Source organism: Acanthochromis polyacanthus, chromosome 6, assembly GCF_021347895.1.
Source record: "Acanthochromis polyacanthus isolate Apoly-LR-REF ecotype Palm Island chromosome 6, KAUST_Apoly_ChrSc, whole genome shotgun sequence".
NCBI lineage: Eukaryota > Metazoa > Chordata > Actinopteri > Pomacentridae > Acanthochromis > Acanthochromis polyacanthus.
Window position 1 is genome coordinate 12,000,510 of NC_067118.1, and position 21,822 is coordinate 12,022,331.

The following is a 21,822-nucleotide window of genomic DNA, read 5'->3' on the forward strand; positions in this document are numbered from 1 at the left end:
TTGAGATACATAGCCAAGCTGAGGCAAGTTTATTTATACAACACAATTCAGACACATGGCAATTCAAAATGCTTTACAAATAAGCAAATAGAAGGGTATAGGAAATGGCACAATAAAGAATTCAGCTCTCTTTTGTAGTGCCAAATATTAACATATGTCATCTCATGGTACTTTTTATAGTAAGGTCATGATCTAACAATATTATAGAGAGAAAGTCAACAATCCCCCCTAAAACACAACTGGAGACAGTAGGAGAAGTCTCATTTTATATAGGAAGAATCCTCTATGGAAAATTTTCCAAGGAGGCTGTTGCTTGGAAGTGGCTGGGAATCTTGAAGCACATGGAGTTTGATGGCTGGTGCCTCTGCCGTGTGGCTTGGTGGATGGCTGACTGACTGTTCTGATCTGACTGAGGTGGCCACAGGCACAGTGAGTTGCAGGCAGGAGTATGGTAATGAGAGGAATCTGTCAAGGAGACAAACAGAGGACACTAGAACCTGTGGCACCTGGCTGATTTTCTTTCAAAATTTTAAACAGGTTATCATGACCATGGGCTCTGGACACAAACTCGTTGCAGGATAAAACTTACCGAAGGGCTACATTTGCTCTGCATGTACCCTCATGAAACACACAAAATTCCCCACAACAGCAAAGTGCAACTCACAGCCACACTGCATATATTACTTTGAATTGTATTTTCTTCAAAATGTGAAGTTATTTGAGGACTACTTGTTTTGCACATGCTATGTTGAGCACATCTTTAGGAGTCAAACATTCCTCTTAAATGAAATTCCAGTGAAGAACATCCTACTTAAATCACTTCTGGCTTTCTTCTGGCCTCCTTTGAAGTCACTGATCATATTGTTAAAGTTCAAGTCTTGGATATGCTTTAATTAAATCACCATAATGCCTCATAGTGGAATGACAATGAAGCAGAGTTCCAGCTGACTGTCCAAACACCTGACAGTGGTGGGTATTCTAGCAGACAAGTTCACAAGTACTAACTAAAAGTTTCACAGAATTCTATTGAATCATCAATAGTATAGGAATACAAAGTGTGATAACATTTTTTGTATTTGTCACGTTTGAAAATGCTGACTAAATTGCACAATTAAGCATTGTTTTCAGAAGTTTTGGTGGTCAGGTCCCTCAGGTCTAATGAGAAATCTGAAGTGACAAGCTTTCTGTCCAAATCACAGGCAAAGGCAGTGAAAGCATGGTTGCTTTGTTCATCACTTTACGGTTCAGTGTGGTCTCTGGCATGACCCCAAACTGGTCACATAAGATCAAGTCTTTGGCTAAACAGCTGATTAACTTATCAACAGCCATCTTAAATATTCTTATGCAGAATATGCTTTTCTAAACAAGTATAGCATCATTGTCTATATTGTCATCTTCATCATTTTTGTGTATTCTAAAGACAGTGTTTGTAGCCTACATTAGCACACACCTAGAACAGTTGTTTCATTAAAAGTCTGCAAATTAAGCTCCTTGTACCAAAACAAAATCACACAGAGACCAAAAAAGCTGAAGCATGAAATCTATTTCTGCTTTTTGAAGCTGTAAACTAGCTCTTGAAGGCCTCCTTTGTTTTAGAATAGTTCTGCCTAAAGGTTTTAAAGTAGTCAGCTTGGAAACTCCACTGAGCATTCAGTGTAGATGCAACACTGAATGTTAAGAAGGATTGCAATTAAAACATCTTACCAGTGGTTGGATTGCTGGTGGCTTATGCCTCCTAAGTTTAGAAAATAGACAGAACAAGGCACATGGATTTCCATTGTACTGCCCCAACATGTGGCTGGGGCAGTACAATGGAAATCCATGTGGGGATTGCTGGCATGATCAAATGAGTGGCCTCTACAGCTACAGTGGTGGAAAAAAAATACTGACACACCATGCATTTGTGAAATATTGCATTAAGAATCACTCTTTGCTCTTCAAGTGCAATTTCTTTTGGCATAGTTACTGCTAAAATAGTAAACAAATCCTTAAAAAGAATGGGACAAGATTATCCCTCAAGAGTGTGAAAGGCTCACGGGGAACATGACAGCCAGGATTAGAGCTCTATTGTGAGCTAATGGCTTGACTACTAAATATTAATTAAATGATGTGATGTTTGATTTAGTTTTGAACACGTTCTCTGTTATTTGTTGACTTTGGTACTGACAATTTTGAGAACTGACATATAAAAGCTGCCAAGAAGTTAGTTTTATTAGTTTTTCTTGTAAACAATAAATAAAAAATATATATTTATTTGTACATGTTTGTGTCTAATGCAGCCACACATTTTGAAATAAAACAATTTTTCCACAAATATTTCATGATAATATTTGAGATTGTTTAAAATTGTAAGGGTGTCCCAAAACTTTTTCCCACCACTATACATAAGTCTAGCTCAAGGCTGTCTGCCACGACAACTACACAGCCTGACAAAATTTGTCCTGTATAGTTCTCAGCCAAAAGACATTCAGTTCAGTTCAGTTAAGCTGTACTGACATAGTGCCTAAGCATATCATCTCGGGGCACCTACATAGTAGAATAGAATAGGATAGAACGTGCTTTATTGTCATTATACAGTGTACAACGAAATTGGAGAAAGGGGAAACTGAGCCACTGTGACCGACCGGGCCGTCATCTTGAGATAATGCCGCAGTAAAGTGAAGGCTTTACAAAATTGTATTGTAGAAAGACCCAAGACATCCAAATATCCCCTTTGACCAGGATTTGGTGACTGTGGCAAAAAAAAAAAATCTTTTGAAAGGAAGAAACCTGAAATGGGCTCAGGGAGGGTGGTCAAGAACAATTAAATTAAGAGCAATTAAATATACTTTTTTTTGCTCACAAGAGAAGTTTAAACTGAGCTGGGTGTTTAAAGCAATAGGGTCAGAACAACAAGAAAAAACAAACGGATGGACACAGCTTGGAGAGCAGCTCAAATGCAGGGAGAGCCAGCAGAACTGCTCCAATCCAGAGGCAAGCGGCCAGACAAGACTGGATAGAGATAGGACCCACCTAGAAACATGGATTTGTGATGAAGAATCTATCGGAAGCAGGACTGTACCTCCATGGTGATCTGCGGTGAGGCCTTCACAGCACTGGGAAGTGATGAAGTCTGGGCGTTGGGGAATGGTGAGGTCTGCCTTGGGCGAGAGCTATGCTTTCTTTGAGAAGACCTCCAAGGTGGAGGTGTTTCCAGGGAATCCTGAAGGGTGAGGCAGGAAAGAAGATTGTCTTTGTTTTACCTTCCACTATTTACAGAAATCAACTAAGATCCTCAGACAGTTGTTTAGAAGAACCCATGGTTGTTGAGTGTCACTACAAAGTCAACTCTGGACATGTTATCTGATATTAAATTCTAATGCCAAATTTTGAGCTGCCTCACAAATCCTAAACTCTTGTACATGCCACAGTTACTACTGATTTCCTTTTTAGGTTCACTGAAGAAAATGTAATAGTCTATCAATTACAGATATGAAAATTGTTTTGGAAGAGGCCAAGCATTTGCGTTTAACTGTAAAAAAAAATTTGTTGGTCATACAATTCATTGGATAATTGATAATATAATCCCAGACTGATGACTCACCCAACAAAGTTTTAGAATCAGGCCTCTAAATGTCCTGATTTGTTCATTTCTATTTTAGCTTAAAATATGATTAAAGAAAAATACATTATCAATACAAATAATGATGTAGGAACCCTACATATCCATTAGATTACAAAATTGCTCAAAATGTTTAAAAGCATGAATACAATTATCACTTATTAATATCTTGTTATGAATGCACAGATTATATGTAGCTTACATTATAATAGAAAACAATAATAGAAGTTTTTGAATAGATTCCAGCAGCACTCTTTAAATTCAACAGCTAAAATCACTACAAGGTAATGAATTCGACAGTCAATAGGAAGTAAACCTTTCAGTGAAACCTTTATTGTAACATTTAAAAGTAGAAACATGTTTTCTGCAGCAGCCAGTTAAGGACAGACAACTCAGGATTCTGCAAGCAATAGTTTGAGATAAGCTAATCTGCAAAGGGGAGGGAGCGCTAGAATACTGTTGAGAGGATGGCAATGATGAGCATTCATGACTGTCCCTCTGTCCCATTCATTATCAGGTGCCACATTCCTTTTTGAACTGGATAATATTGGGAACTGGGTTGACACAGTGTCAGAAAATGTGTCATAACCTTGACAGGGTTATTGCTATCCTTGGTGTTGTCATTACATGCTATCAGTGTGTCATGATGAGCCTACCTCAGGAGATGCTGTTAGTGAAGCATTAACAGAAGCAGAACTTTTCTCATACTAACACGAGGTCAGTTGAAGCTTGGATGGAAAATCAGAACCAGGGCTCCAGACTAACTTTTTTCCCTAGGAGCACAGTGGCCCCTAACTTAAAATTTTAGGAGCGCAAGTAGAAAATTTAGGGGCGCACACCAAAATCGATTTGCAAAGTAATTATTCACATTTCCTCTCATTTTCACTGTATTCCTGATAAATATTTGCACAATAAATGCAGAAACTATGTTTTCAATTCACATTTTATAGTGCAGCAGTTGACACAACATAACAAGTACACACGTGGACAAAATTGTTGGTACCCCTCAGTTAAAGAAGGAAAAACCCACAATTCTCACTGAAATCACTTGAAACTCACAAAAGTAACAATAAATAAAAATGTATTGAAAATTAAATAATCAAAAACAGCCATTACTTTTGAATTGTTGATTAACATAATTATTTATAAAAACAAACTAATGAAACAGGCCTGGACAAAAATGATGGTACCTCTATAAAAGATTGAAAACTATTTGACCAGAGTGACATGATTAACTCAGGTGTGTCATTTAATTGACATCACAGGTGTTTCCAAACTCATAATCAGTCAGTCTGCCTATTTAAAGGGAGACAAGTAGTCACCCTGCTGTTTGGTGAAAAGGTGTGTACCACACTGAACATGGACAACAGAAAGCGAAGGAGAGAATTGTCCCAGGACATCCGAAAAAAAATTATAGACAAACATCTTAAAGGTAAAGGCTATAAGACCATCTCTAAACAGCTTGAAGTTCCTGTGACAACAGTGGCTCATATTATTCAGAAGTTCAAGACCCACGGACAGTAGCCAACCTCCCTGGACGTGGCCGCAAGAGGAAAATTGATGACAAATTGAAGAGACGGATCGTTGGAATTGTATCCAAAGAGCCCAGAGCAACCTCCAAAGAAATTAAAGGTGAACTCCAAGGCCAAGGTACATCAGTGTCAGATCGCACCATTCGTCGTTGTTTGAGCCAAAGTGGACTTCATGGGAGACGACCAAGGAGGACACCACTGCTGAAAAAAACTCATAAAAAAGCCAGACTGGAATTTGCAAAAATGCATGTTGACAAGCCACAAAGCTTCTGGGAGAATGTCCTTTGGACAGATGAGACCAAACTGGAGCTTTTTGGCAAGGCACATCAACTCTATGTTCATAGACTCAAAAACCAAGCATACGAAGAAAAGAACACTGTCCCTACGGTGAAACATGGAGGAGGCTCAGTAATGTTTTGGGGCTGCTTTGCTGCATCTGGCACAGGGTGTCTTGAAAGTGTGCAAGGTACGATGAAATCTGAAGACTATCAAGGCATTCTGGAGAGAAATGTGCTGCCTAGTGTCAGAAAGCTTGGTCTCAGTCGCAGGTCATGGGTCTTCCAACAGGACAACGATCCAAAACACACAGCCAAACACACCCAAGAATGGCTGAGAGAAAAGCGTTGGACTATTCTAAAGTGGCCTTCTATGAGCCCAGATCTGAATCCCATTGAACATATGTGGAAGGAGCTGAAACATGCCATTTGGAGAAGACACCCATCAAACCTGAGACAACTGGAGCTGTTTGCTCATGAGGAGTGGGCCAAAATACCTGTTGACAGCTGCAGAATGCTCATTGACAAATACAGAAATCGTTTAATTGCAGTGATTGCCTCAAAAGGTTGTGCAACAAAATATTAAGTTATGGGTACCATCATTTTTGTCCAGCCCTATTTCATTAGTTTTTTTTTTTAAATAATTATGTTAATCAACAATTCAAAAGTGATGGCTGATTTTGATTATTTAATTTTCAATAAATTTTTATTTATTGTTACTTTTGTGAGTTTCAAGTGATTTCAGTGAGAATTGTGGGTTTTTCCTTCTTTAACTGAGGGGTACCAACAATTTTGTCCACGTGTGTATATCACTCAGAGAGTGCAGTACTCCACCAAGGCTGCTCATTTGATATATAATTTCCAGCAGATGAAGACTTTAATAAAAATGATCTTGTGCTGAGCACAGGCATGTGTTATGCATGTGCTCGTTATGTATTTATACCAAATCACGTGTAAATTACTCAGAGAGTGCAGTACTCCACCAAGGCTGCTCATTTGATATATAATTTCCAGCAGATGAAGACTTTAATAAAAATGATCTTGTGCTGAGCACAGGCATGTGTTATGCATGTGCTCGTTATGTATTTATACCAAATCACGTGTAAATTACTCTTATAAAGGTCTGCTGATCAATTCATCACTTTTTGCAAGCCTTTATTTTGCTAAGTTTAAAATAACCATTCTCTCCGGGCTTTTATTTTGAAGGCGTATTTTTAATGCTACGGGCTTTTATTTTGTAACCATTCCAGCAGCACAGGAAGTGTTTCTCTAAGACGAGGTTTCTTGACATGACGAAGACACTGCCAAAAAGTCAGAAAATTCATGTAAAGATGAAAGAAAATGGTTCCACGCTTTTGCTGTCTAGCAAAGGATGCGTCTAAACTTATAAGCAGCTGGCATGAGAACAAGAAAGGAGTGAAGGACAGAAAGGTAAATTTGTGTTCAAAATAAGGCTGAACGTAAATAAAGGCTTTGTGAAACATCAGGGGCTGCACCGTCATTCGCCCCCTGCTCTTACACACATTGACCTACCTGCCGCCTTCTTCTTCTTTGGTGTTCGACTCCTGTCTTCTTCTTTTGGAGTTAATGTTGGTTGGCAAACAGCTCATTTGCGCATAACTGTCTACTGGGCGGAAGCGTGGACCAGATGTTTGTCAGTAACAAAAAAATATTCAATAATAATTTAAAAAGAAATCGGCAAATTTACTGGTCGCACATGCGCGAGTAGATGAAAAATTTACTCCTGCACTCGGTCAAATTTTGATCGCAAAATGCAACCATTTAGTCGCAGTCTGGAGCCTAGAGAGCATTGGAACTATGCCTTGGCCTACTCAGTCACCAGGTCTAAATCCAATTGAAAGCCTGTGGAAAATCATCAAATGCAAAATGGAGACCCACAAGCCCAAAACCAAAGAAGTTTGAATTTGTGCAACTGCAATGGGCTGCTGTGACAGCAGAACAATGTCAGAAGCTGGTGGAGAGCATGCCAAGATGCATGGCTGCAGTCATCAAAAACAATGGTTATGTACTCAAGTACTAACTCCTGTGTGTATCAGACAGAAAAGAAAACATGGAATGCCTAAAGGCACTGTTTTTGGCAGTAAGAACGTGAGTGATTTGGGTTATTATCAAGAAAGCCATGGAAAAAGGCTCTTTAATTAAACTCTTATGAGCTACTTTTGTTTTTATTATTATATTTGTCCAAACAAACACACCTTTAGGCTTTAGGCTCAAGGGACTTCCAGTCCAGCAGTTGGGCAAATGCACACTAATACCACAGGACGTGTGACAGAGAGCGGCAGCGGTGATGGGAGGGAAAGCTGGGTGGAGAGCTGTGTCCTCTTCAGAGGTCCTCTTTGGACTGCAGGTGAGGAGAATCATTACGGCGGCTCAGTGGAGCAAGACTGAACCGGACAGTGCAGTCGCGGAACTGCGGCCAGAGAAAACAGATGTTAGGAACAGAGCAACCAGAGAATTGTAAAAGTGTGCAAGTGGCCTGACTGACAATATATCAGAGCTGATGCTATGATTTGGCGAGGAGTGCAGGGACGAGCTGGGTTTTATTAGGTTAGTGATCAGATGCAGGTGCGCCATCTCCGCAGCTGCTTCTAATTGTCCCTTAACACCAGCGGCCAGGACCGCAGCAAGAGAGGTACCAAGAGGGAGGGTAGCAGAAGAGAAGAGAAAGTGAGAGTAAATGGACTTGCTCTTATATAGCGCTTTTCTACTCATCAGAGTACTCAAAGCGCTTTTACAACAATTGCTCCCATTCACCCAGACACACACATTCGCACACTAATGTGCAGGTTGCTAATCAACCTGCAACATCAGTCAGTATACATTCACACACCAGTGGAACAGTCACTGGTAGGCAATTCGGGGTTCAGAATCTTGCCCAAGGAAACTTCGGCATGCAGCACATGACTAGGCGAGAGCGGGAATCGAACTGCCAACCCTTCGATCATTGGACGACCCGCTCTACCACCTGAGCCACAGCCGCCCCAGAGTAGGAGCGAGAAGGGAGGAAAAGAGGAGAGAAGAGGAAGAGAGATCAGAGAGCACGGAGGCGGACCAGGCAGTAGAGGGCCAGGAAGAAGCCCCTCACTGTGTGTATTATCTGCAGGTTATTAGCGTCAGGGACGGCTGGTATAAATGGGCTAACAGGACTAAGCCCTCCCAGGCCAACACAAAAAAATATGAGAAAATTATTTTTTAAATAACTTACAACAGATTGTTTTAAGTTTAGGTGAAACCAAAGGTAGCAACAGCACCAATCAGTCAAAAGAAAAACATAGAATATCTCTAAATGGGCTTATTTTTTTTACAGCCCCAGCAGATACAGTCCGCTTTCATTCATTTCGTTCTTGTAAGTGATTGACAGGTGTCATGTCACGCCCCTGTGATTTACTGATCATTTGAGCTAACTTCAGTCAGCCCATGGGCCACTGACATTTGACCAATAGCAGCAAGTTAACACAGCGGTGGCTTTCATTCATTTCGTTCTTGTAAGTGATTGACAGGTGTCATGTCCCGCCCCCGTGATTTACTGATCATTTGGGCTAACTTCAGTCAGCCCATGGGCCACTGACTTTTGACCAATAGCAGCAAGTTAACACAGCGGTGCTGGGTGCTGCCATTTGTGCCAGAGTTAGGAAGGAGGGAGAAAAAGTTAAGCTATGACGGTCGTTAGCATGAATGAGGTGGATTATTTGCTTTCTTGTCCATTTTCCTCAATGTCTTTGGAGGAAAAGCTGGAAGTTAAGAGACTAGGATCATATTGGCCAAACGATGTTCAAATAACTCAACGGGACAAACGACAAAATCGTAAGTTTTGCGTTTCTTGGTTTGACAGAAAGGACTGGCTAACGGCAAGTATAGCTAAGAATTCACTTTTCTGTTTCCCATGCTTACTTTTTGGAGGAGATACCGCATGGACTCAACAAGGAATTGTGGATTTGAAACATTTTTCAGACAAAATTAGAAAACATGAATGCAGCACAAGTCACATCAGAAACAGCGTCAAGCTGTCTATTTTGGGAAAAGTTAACACCGCCTGTCAGCTGGATGAGGGCCACCGCATCGCTGTACAGAGGTACAATGAGCTGGTGAAAAAAACAGACACTCACTATCAAGGATTGTGGACTGTATTAAATTTTGTGGAGCACACGAGTTAGCTTTACGGGGGTCTGACAAATCCCCCACTTCAACCCAACGCGGCGTATTTCTGGACCTGGGTGACCAATTTTTCTTTTTTAGACAGCCAGTGAGCAGATCACCTGTCAAACACACAAGCTGCAAAGTACACGTCCAAGACTAGCCAAAACGAGTTGCTTGATTCTATGTTAGCTGTTTATGAACAAAAAGTGACTGACTGAAATATCGCAGACGGCATTTGTGGCTGTGCAAGCTGATGAGACAACTGATGTGGCATGTGTATCTGTGTGTGTGTGAGAGAGAGAGAGAGAGAGAGAGAGAGAGAGAGAGAGAGAGAGAAAGAGTGTTGATGTAGAGCACTAAAGTATAGTGTACCTGTAATTGATGTAACTGTGAGTATCATAGGTGATGTTAACTATTTAATCGGTATTATGCATTTGTTAGCCCACCCAACAAATTTTACCACCAGCCGTCACTGATTAGCATCTTCCTCTCTGATGAACTAAAGTATGTCACCACATATTACTCACACAGGATTGAGAGCAGACACCCTTTCCTCATGGGATAGAAAGCGGTGTCACAACTGCAGGGAGTAGCATAGCCAGGATGGAGTGCACTGCTTTTCCAGATTCTTGCTATCAAACTGATGTTGAGACAGTATCATCCTATCTGCAGGTGTCATATGACACCAACCTTACAGCACCAGATAACCAGCAGCACAAAGACATCAGTGTCACCACTCAGACAGCAAAGAGTTGTTGTCTAATATACGCCTAAAATTAGCTTTGCTGATCATCCTGATCTGATCTTTTATGCCGTGTGTACAAATCCCGAAGGCTCCGCTTGTTTGCTTTGCCCTTCATTACTTTGTCAGGACAAGGTAGGGAAGTTGTTTGTGAGTTTTGCTAGTCTGTTAAATTCTCCTCAGCTCTTCTGTGCCTCTCATGGTTTTGGGTAGAAACTTGTTCATACCAGTCAAAGATAACAAATATTTGGGTGATGGAGTGTTTGAGCAAGCACCCCATGGTGGCCAGCTCAGTTATGGTGTCTGATGATGAACACACCACATGATAGATGAGCAATGATGCGTCAACAAATACAAATCTGGTGTGTGGGGATTCCAAGACACTGAGTGTTGAGAGACATTGAGGGTTCGCATAGCCTTGGACCTTCCCTTTTCATTGAAGATGAATATCATCATGTGGAAACATGATGCACCTACAACCTCTCTCAATCTGGTTGAATTCATCAGTTTTGCTACTGAGCCAATGAATAACATCGGAGTTTGCATCAGCCCTGGTCTGAACACGAGTGATGACACCTCTTCAGATCACTGCACTTGATCAGGCAAACAACTGTATACCACTGCATGACAAATGCAATATGATTGTGGCTCATCACAAGTCTTTTAAGTAATGTGTTTAAGTAAACAATGGTAATCATTATTTACTTACTACCAGAGTGGGCAAGTCAAGCAGTAGCCCAAAGACCTCTTATTGTCTTAGGAGTGCTCTCACCTCTTTTGCAATTTAGCATGGCATTGTAGATTGACCAGCCTAGGGGAAGAAGGAAAGAGTGGAGCTGACAGACCCAAGAAGGATTTTTTTTTAACATCCTGTATGATGTCATCTTCGATCCAATCAGTTTTTAGGACTTTTTCTGCACAATGTTAAATGACAAAACTGTTCTTATCTGCATTGATCTTCATCAGACACAAACTGAGTGACATGAAAGGACCCTAATTAGCCAATGACATTAATTGTTAGTTTATGGTTAACAGGATGTTTTTTGTGGCATGTACCATCAGACAGAAAGCAGATGCTAGCATAGGCTGCATTTGTCACATGCATCTTCTCACCTCTTCATCCTTCTTCAGGTCAACCCAGACTGTCATCTGGTTAAGTACACAGACGATACATTTCTCCTGCTCCTGCTCTCAGACCCATCACACCACCACCGGTCAGCACTCCACGAGTTTGTGGGGTGGTGTGATAAATCTTCCCTGGAGCTAAATGTGAAAAAGACCAAAGAGATGTGACCTTCTCCAAGCAGAGGGAGCTGGCTACAGCAGCTGTCAGCACAATCCATGAGATGATGGTGGAGATAGTGGATGAATACAAATTGTACTGTCCTTGGTATATGTGCTGAATATAATTTGACAGTCAGATAAATGCCTTCCAAACATCAAGACTTTAAAGACATTTGACTCCTTATCCTCTGGTTTATTGACATTGAAAGAAGGGTGAAACTGAAACAGATAAATCAATCAATCAATCAATCACTCAATCAATCAATCAATCAATCAAACTTTATTTATAGAGCACTTTTCATACAAAGAGAGTAGCGCAAAGTGCTGTACAACATTTAAAAACATTAAAAACAAAAAGACCCATCCCACCCTCCCTCCATATAGGCTCACACACACACACACACACACACACTCTCTCACCACTGGCTGTAGGGAGACATGGCATGACACTGACGATTATGGAAAACGCCTCCATTAGGGCTGTCCACACTGGGAGGAGCTCCAGGCCATGCCCTCCGGATGCACCGGCACCCAGACCCCCCCGACCCCGACAGACACGGGGACCCCCACACCGAGGTGGGGAGCCGCCCAACCAGCCGAGCCGAGGGGACCCATGGCCAACACCCCAGCATCAGACTGGACACAGCCCCCCATTTGGAGGACCCCCCCTGAGGAAACACTGGAGTTAAAAGAATAAAAAATAAAATGAAATAAACAAATAAATAAATATATATATATATATATAAATATAAATAAGTAAAGCATGGAAAGTAGAAACAGTAAAATGCATAAGATAAAAAATAAGCTACTGTCACCACTAATGGAATCGCCTCAAAGATTTTCACCTTACAGAGAGGCACCAGACAGGGCTGCCCACTCTCTCCTCTATTATTTGCGATATTCATTGAGCCGTTGGCAACAGCTGTGCGCCAGGATGTCAGGATTCAAGGAATCCGCTCTGGGGCAACAGAACCGAAAATTAATTTATACGCAGATGATATATTACTTTATTTAGAAGAACCGGCTACTTCATTAAGGGAAGTATTTAACTTAATAACTAAATTTTCAGAGTTATCAGATTATTCCATAAATTGGACAAAATCAACATTACTTCCGATCACAGAAAATTCATGGAGTCCTGCAGACCAGGACCCTCACTACTCTTTCTTTACAGGCAACTTAAAATACTTAGGCATAAAAATTTCACCTAAATTATCTGAATTAACTCACTTAAATTTTGCCCCACTACTGGATAACATCACCAATGACCTACAGCGCTGGAATAATCTCCCTATATCTCTTATGGGACGAATAGCTACTATCAAAATGAAAATCCTACCAAAAATAAATTACTTCTTTGCAATGATTCCATTCAAACCAACGTCCAACTGGTTCCAGTCGCTGGACTCGGCTATCACAAAATTTTACTGGAATAATAAAAAAGCAAAAATCAGTCTATCTACTCTTCAGAAAAGTAAATCCGAAGGAGGTCTAGAAGCACCAAATTTTATGCATTATTATTTAGCTAACCAGCTACAATATCTTATTCTATGGACACAACCTACCGGAGATGGTTAGAATTAGAACAGAAGGATTGCAATAGCATCAGACTTTCAGACGTACTCTTTATTACAACATCCATCAAACGACATAACTGTTTTAAAAACCCAATGATTTCCTCCACCTTGCATTAGAAATTGTAAACTCTAAATTGGAGCCCTGTAAGTTTTCTCCCATTTGGTACAACCCTGATTTTCAGGTTAACAATCAGCCACTCCATTTAGCTGTTTGGGAGCAGAATGGAATCACACATCTCCACCACCTCTTTTCAGATAATACGTTCATGTCATATACAAATTTGCATCAAAAATACACAATAAAAAATGGGAATTTTTTACATTATCTATAAGTTAAAAATATTATTAAGAAAAGAATCCCAACACTTCAAAGCACGCTTCAGCCGCCGGCATTAGCTGAAGCAATCATAAAGCTTTCTCCGACAACAACTAAAACCCTTTCTAAAATATATAAGTTACTCTTAAGCACTGATACAATACATTTACCCATCTCTAAATGGGAGTTAGACTTATCTATATCCCCGGAACCAGACTTCTGGACTCAAATTTGCGATAATGCATTTAAAATGACAAAACACACAAACTTACAACTCATCCAATACAAAATCCTCCATAGAACACATATTACTCAATATATGATGAACAAAATGGGATTCTCCGACTCCGACATCTGTCTCCAGTGCTCCCAGAACACTGTTGATACCTATTTTCATGCTCTATGGCTGTGCACCCCCGTAAAAAATTTCTGGACCAACGTCTCAGAAAAGCTTTCCGCAATCTTAAACTGCACGATTCCTTTATCTTCAAGTCTGTGTCTACTCGGCGACTTAACAACAACGGACCTACCACACAAACAATCTCAATCCTTACTTGTAGCCATCGCCATCGCCATCGCCATCGCCAACAAAACAATCCTTGTTAACTGGAAAAATAAGCAATCTCTGAACATTAACCTCTGGTTGAACCTCCTAATAAATCACATTTCAATGGAGAAAATCTCTGCTTCAAGTTGTGGGCTGTGCAGGTGTGCCAGATGTGGCACACCTGCACAGCCTTCTATGAGCCTTCTATGAGCCCAGATCTGAATCCCATAGAACATATGTGGAAGGAGCTGAAACATGCCATTTGGAGAAGACACCCATCAAACCTGAGACAACTGGAGCTGTTTGCTCATGAGGAGTGGGCCAAAATACCTGTTGACAGCTGCAGAACGCTCATTGACAAATACAGAAATCGTTTAATTGCAGTGATTGCCTCAAAAGGTTGTGCAACAAAATATTAAGTTATGGGTACCATCATTTTTGTCCAGCCCTATTTCATTAGTTTTTTTTTTTTTTAATAATTATGTTAATCAACAATTCAAAAGTGATGGCTGATTTTGATTATTTAATTTTCAATAAATTTTTATTTATTGTTACTTTTGTGAGTTTCAAGTGATTTCAGTGAGAATTGTGGGTTTTTCCTTCTTTAACTGAGGGGTACCAACAATTTTGTCCACGTGTGTATGAGAGAAAGAGGCTACAACATAGCCTGGTTTTGTGTAATGTGATGGTGGTTTTCACTTTTTACTCTGGTAGGCCTAATTCATGTTCTTGATTTGACAAATATATATCCACCATAGATGAATAAAGCAGCAACATAGGTAACACCTAAAACCAAAGTAGGAATACTTTGGAAAAAAGGGGCAACTTCATGTGGAGATGTTTCATCAAACACTCAAACTTTGAATAAAAAAGCAGAAAAAAACATGTAGGCCTATAGAGGAGATGTCATTTTTATTAGACATGATAGTGCTACTGTGCCCTAAATTGAAATAAGGGAGAAGACACAAATCAGCTTGTACACAAAATAGTTATCTCATCATTTGGCATCACCTTTGCATTATCATCATGATCAGATTGGACCGCTGGTAAAAGGAAGGTATTCCTTATGGAAAACTGTGGCTGTTGTGTCCTGCTTATTTTAAGACAATCTGTGCCTATTCCTGTTACGTGTTGACTGCACTTTGAGGGTGAAAGAAGAAAGAAAATCAGATATCTCCAAGTATTTACCGCTGGTGGATTCGAACCCACGGCGCAATGAAAAGTAAAACCACATTTATTCTACTTAACTATGCTCTAACCACTGAGCCACAGTTGCACACTGTGACAAAATGTGTAGTATAATATGATCTAGTTTGATTCACGGTTATTCCGGCGTTATTTGAAAAAGTTCTCAATGTATGTCACCGAACAAGAACATCATTGATTACAGATCAAGATGTATTTAATGTGTAACATGCGGTTCACAGGCGTCTTTCTGAAGCTCGTTAGAACCTTCTCTGACATGGGGCTAAAGTAAGCTTGACTGTTAGCCTGCCCCGGACCAGGCTTGTCGCTCTGGCTGAGTTACCATGGTTACCAAGCCAGGCTAGCCCTAAGCCTTGTTGGTGGAACAAAACTCTCACTAAAGTTAGCGAAGCTGACCGAAATAAGCCAGGCTTAGACCTAAGCCAGCTTCGTGGAATACCCCCCAGAACAGCCGTTTTCCATTACATACTGACTTACTTCCCGATACTGACAACCTCCTGTCACTCTTAAGGTGCCCTCAGTGAAATTCAAAACCATGTGATGAGAAAAACACAGAACTTTGTAAAATGTTGCATTAGCTGTAACAGAACACAAATAACTAGACACAGTAACACATTCAGATTTACTTCCAACACTGAGGAGATCTTCAGATAATGTCAGCAGTGGCAGTATCTAGAAACAAGCACCGAACCTGGGGGGACAGAGCATTCTCTGTATCTGCCCCCATACTCTCGAACTCCCTGCCACAACACATGCGTGACTGCACCAACCTGACTACCTTCAAAACCCACCTGTTCAGAACTGCTTTTAACACATAATACAAACTTATTTTTATGATGTATTACTAGTTTTATGATGTTCCTCTATTTTAATGTTTGTTGATTTTGTATGTAAAGTGTCTGAATATTTTGAAAAGCACTATACAAATAAAATGTATTATTATTTTTATTATTGTTATTGCATCTACTGAGAAAACTCAACATTTTTGGTGTCAGCAGGAACATCCGAAAGGCATTTTATTTTTCCTTCATTGAGAGTTTCATGACATTCTCTATAACCTGCTGGTTTCACTTCATCAGCCTGCAAAACAGGACTTGCTTACAGAGCACCATCAAGGTCTGTTCTAAGATCATTGGACTCCCGCTCCGAGCATTTGAAACCAGAAACCTACCTTACTGTAATAACCTTTATTTTCTACAGTGTAGTCTTAATGCTTTTACTTAAGTACACAGCTTGAATTATTTTTCCACCATCAGTAACAGGACCAACAGCTTTAATTAGGAGATTGCAAATTCTTTGCATGAAAACCATGTGAAATACTCACTGCTGCCCTAAAGCCTGAGCCAATTTTATATGATAGCCCTCCAGCTGAGACACTGGTGAAATGTCAATTAGCCGCCATCCACCTCCACACAGTGTGCTCATCTTCACAGGGTCCAAGGCTAATCGCTCATCATTTACCCCTGATACCTGTCTGGAGGGTGATGAGCTGCAGAGAACAAAGGTGTATGAGAACACACATACAGCTGTGTGATTCCTTCAGAGGATATTGTCTAACATTAATTTCCTGGAGACTTACCCTAATCTTAAACCAAGCAGTCACCAAAGATGTAATCATTCTTGTTATTGTGTTTTATCCCCAAATGGAAGTCAGATTTTAACAATAGCAATTTTAAGTCCCCAAAACATAAATAAGAGATGCATACACAGACACAAACGTAGTCACAATCACTTTGAATAAAGCCTGATATTCACCACCTGCATCCCACCTCTGGACATGGCAGATGCGCAAATCAGCCCCTTTAGAATATTTGTAAGGTACTTGACCAAGACAAATGAAGCATTCTTCTTGTTAGATAGGTTATGTTTATGCTCAGTGATAAAAAAAAAAAAACAGGATGTAGATTGAGCATGACATTTATGTTTGACAGTTCACTACAGAGATACAATACTGTAGGTACAGAAAAAAGTGTGGCTTACCTCAGCATCAGCATTCTGTCTGATGCTACAATCCCACAAAAAATGCCCTGCTTACCATTAACTAAAACTTAATGTCATCTACTAATGAGGGTCAGTTTGTGACACCATTTGAACAATAAAAGTAGACTTATAAACAACATTTATGCAACAGAGTTTCAAAATGCACAGTCTTGATCAAAAGTTGCAGTTAAAGTCACAGCTACCACTGACTTTAGATTTGTGGATTTATTGAGCTGCTGAGGAGATTGTCTATTTCATTTGAATTAAAATGATCTATCAGATAAACATTTGTCTGGTTTATTTCATTTATATGTATTGATGTTTTGTACTCATTTTGTTCTTTAAATATATGCAGTTGTGAACAGTTGTGAAGTTTGCTTACACTTGTAAAAACATGTACGTACATCATGGCAGCCTTCAGTTTCTAATGATTCCTATTACTCTTGATTTTCAAAGATGGAATCTTTGAAACAGTAGTCTTTGTCAGTTAAAAACAGTCTTGCATTTTGGTTCCTTAACTTTTTAGCAAAGTCAGTTCAAAGACTCCATGTGAAGTTGCTCCTAGTAACTTCATCAAATTGTAAGTGCATAGAATTCAATTAAACACTTATCCTCAGCATGCGTGACAGCATTGCTAATATTATGTAAAGAAACAACCAGGAGTGATCACACAGCAAGTGTCCATCCTGTCTGTTTACCTGAACCTAAAAAACAAGTCTTTGAAGAGTTGTGACATTCTTACAGTTCATGCTGGGACATCTGCTAATATACAAATTTACATTCTTTGAAAACATAATTCAATGAGTTGAATAAACCCTCAGCAGTTTGTTCACATTTACAGACAAAATTAATCAAGTTAGAACTAATTATGTTCATAAGTTTTGAAGTCAGACAAAAAAAAAGATATTGCAAGTTGAAATAACCTAAAGAGAAAACTAATGAGTGACAAATGATTGGATGCAGTTTAGTGCCATTGTTTGGACCAAAGTTAATCACAAACCAATCATTAAGACAGTGGGAGTGTGATAAATTTATTAAAAATTCTAAAATAATCTTTTGCTAAATATTTACCTATAGTAGCTCCTCATCAGTCAATAAGCAGTATGGACCATTACCTAAGCGCTGTCTAGTCCTAAATTAGAAGTTATTAGGGAAGCACACAGGAACACTTTTATCAACTACCAGGAGGTTACATCACACTAGCTCTTGCACAGGTTTTGTGTATCATTTTCCAAAAATGCTGCTTTTATGAATCAGAAGACAAACAAAGAAACACATTTTTAAAATTGTTTAGTTTCTTTTTCACATTGTCATGTTTAGTTTGCAGTAATAACTCAAATGCTAATGTAGAGCTCTGAGCCTCAGAAACTTGAGTCTTCAGTCTCATCTCTGTCAGCTGCAGAGGACTTGAACACCTCCAATAGTTAGGTTAGGCTCTACTCCCACGTGTAGGAGCATTTGTCACACCTCATTAATTTTCCCAGGCCTGGTGACGGAAACAGGTCGTGTATAAAGGCACCTGCTTATTGCTGAGGAGCCAGAGGAGCCAGAGGAGCCAGAGGAGCCGGACTGAGTATACACCAGTCAGTCTTTAGAATAAAGACAAATCTACAAAAGAAAATGAACCCAAATATCTTTGTTTGCTGTTTATGTCTGCAGTTACTGCTTTATTGTATAGATGCCAAACCCCTTTCTGACCTCCAGGTAAGTTTTCTAGGTGTGTGTAACTGATGTTGTCTGTCAGTGATGTAAACTACAAATATAAATGTAGTAGCACTGCAAATGTGTTCTAACAGGGAGGAAGGTGGATTTTTTTGTTGATCATTGTGTGTTGGAGCTGATAGATACATGCTTGCAGAGTAGCCTCCAACATTACTGTGGCCTGTGTTCTATGCTGAGTACTGCAGGTTTTCTTGTTGTTTACTTCAGTAACATACTCCATGATGGGAATGCCTGCTTGATCCCACAGAGTTTGAAGCAGCTTTTGGAGGAGGAGATCAACACCGCACCCCTTTACTCCTCAATGGAGATGGAGGTGGAGGGGAAGGACCTGAGCTTACCAGAGGAGCAGCGCTGGGAATTCTCTGATCCCCGCAACTCTGCACTGGAGAGCAAAGACAACGCCTTTGCGCGTCTCTTTAAGGACCTGCTGAGGACCTCCAAGCGGTCGTGGAGCCGCTACAAGAAGGGCGGACTGAGGAGCTGCTTCGGGGTCCGGTTAGAGAGGATAGGCTCTTTCAGTGGACTGGGATGCTAGGTAGGAAGGTAGGAAGTTTCTATCCACTCACCTCTGTGTCTTCATATCATGCAACAGAGGTAAAGTGCGGGAAAATATGAGGAAATATTACTATTTCAGATTAAACTCACAAATGCTCCGAAATGCGTCATATTCTATATTTATAAACCAAGGTACAATATAATGCAGAATATGGGGACAGATGCAGAGGGAAAAACCCTTCATGGAACTACTTGATTATTTCCTCGTCATAGGTTAATATAAAATGTAAATCAACCTTACACACTTTATTATGAAAGTCATATTTTGCAGACCCACAGATTCCAAAAGCAGAAATAGTATATACTCACGTGAAATTAACGCAAAAAAGGCCGATTGCGCAGGAAAGCATCCATCCATTCTGGAACTACTGGCTCCTAAAGGACACCTGGACCGGTCCACATATCAATATATCATCATTCATCATCATTCTCTTTTCTGATTTGGTTTAGTAACGTGTTTTGTTCTTTCAACAGGCGTGGATCATTCTCTTCACCGGAGCTCCTCACACAGAAATACCGGCAGTTTAAAGAGTCTTCAGTCTTGTCCATATTTAGAACTGTGATGTTTGAGCTATTAAATAATAAAAAAAAAATTGTAAATGTATTCATTATTTATTGCTATCTTGTTGGATAAGTAGATTTATCTTGTAACGGATTACAGCGTAGTTTTTTTCTTCTTTTTGTTGTTGCATAATAGCCGTGTCTGGGACTGAATTTGTTTCTTTCTGACTCCTCATTAAGTTCCATATTTCCACAGTCAATATTGTTAAAGCATTTTAAATAAATAGGTGTGCTTGATCTGGAACCATTTCGGAAAATTCTAATTTGATTCCGTTTTCAAAATGAACACATCTTCTTGCATATTTTAAAAACATGTAAACAAAAATGTTTAATAAATATAAGGTTTAGCTCCGCATTTTTACAGCTCCTGGAGACCAAGAAAAAAAAAAGACAAATACAATTTCACGAGTGATTTTCATGCCAAATTGTACTGAGATTATAAAAGGAAACCTGCTGCACGTGAGACACACATGTTGCGTACAGCTGGATAAAGCAGTGTCCGAGGATGAATTATTTGGGCAGTGGATGTTGGAGAGTGTCCGGCAGACAAATCCTCCTTCAGCCGGTGGATCGTGGACAACAACAGCTGAGGGCTGAACTGTGTGGTGCTGACTTTGTGAAAAGTCTTTATATCTTGTACAGTTGAACAAATGATCAGGAGTGCGTAATGCTTCAGTCCACCCACGATCTATAATTGCGAGAATGTCTGATTAGTGACACTCCTGTCAGTAGCTGGACATTCTGGTACAAACTAAATAATGTTGGAATCGAATTATTTCACATTGTTAAATCATGAAATGGCGGCAGGCACGCTGCATTGTTACTGTTTAAAAGGTTAAAAATGCTCTTGATGAAGAAGCAAAAGGAAATGCACAACAGTTACTCAAGTTCTAAACTTAAATACAAATTAAAGTGAAGTACTGAAGATTAATTCGGTATTTAGGCTTTATGTTGTGCTTCTAACTCTTATACATTACACAGAGAGATGTATTTTTATATGAACCTGACAAGTGTGGTGAGTGGGTGGTAACTGGTCAGATGTCACAAAAAGAATACTACAAGTATGTCTCTGAGCTGTTCTACCCCTCAGTCGAGGACAAAGAATCTCATATTCCATAGATAAAAAAGAAAGATTAGAGATGAATCCAAAAGATGAAAACAGGCGGTGTTGCAGCGTTTTCTTCCCACAGATGCACCACATAAAAAAACGAGCGCTCTCTCCACCAACTGCAGCAATAAAATGATGCTTACACATCACTACTGACTAATAATGTAATAATATATCTGATAATAAACTGGTGCTTTTACTCAAACACATTTTTGAATGCAAGACCTGGTTGTTCAATAGAAGCATGTTAAACGAGTACAAGTACCTAATTATTCCTTACACTGCTATTCTGACGACCATTTAGACAAACTAGACACCTCCATATTCACACTGTCACAAATAAGGAAGAAAAAAGAAAACACTCAGGGGATATAATATTTCACCTCGACAGTTTTCAAGTTTAGATCAGTCTGTATTAAATATTCTTGGTATGTGCCATAACTCTTAAGGTTCTAAATGTCTCCTCCCTATGTGACTTCATCCAAATAATGCATGGAGCATTTTTAAAATATACGTGCAAACGCTAATTTCGGTATCCTTTGTTGAGATTCATGAATAGCATTTAAAAAATACTAACAGAAGAAAACACAAGATCACTCAAATTCAGCAGATTGTAAAGTTTTAGAGACATGTAACAGGTTAATGAAAGCCATTGCAA

The 21,822-nt window shown here is 39.7% G+C and overlaps 1 protein-coding gene and 1 long non-coding RNA gene across 2 annotated transcripts; one reads left to right on the top strand and one right to left on the bottom strand.

Annotated features, from left to right (window-relative positions):
* Positions 1–11,911, bottom strand: LOC127534385 (uncharacterized). Its single transcript, XR_007942497.1, has 3 exons — positions 7,625–11,911; positions 3,062–3,202; positions 1–465 (listed from the first exon to the last, which is right to left on the bottom strand). It is a non-coding gene; the product is annotated as an uncharacterized LOC127534385 (long non-coding RNA).
* A 6,829-nt stretch (positions 11,912–18,740) lies between these two features.
* Positions 18,741–20,300, top strand: nppal (natriuretic peptide A-like). The gene is made up of 3 exons (XM_022216939.2): positions 18,741–18,922; positions 19,188–19,483; positions 19,970–20,300. The coding sequence occupies exons 1-2, from the start codon at positions 18,839–18,841 to the stop codon at positions 19,473–19,475; spliced, it is 372 nt and encodes a 123-aa protein (XP_022072631.1). The 5' UTR covers positions 18,741–18,838; the 3' UTR covers positions 19,476–19,483; positions 19,970–20,300.
* The last annotated feature ends 1,522 nt before the right edge of the window (positions 20,301–21,822 follow it).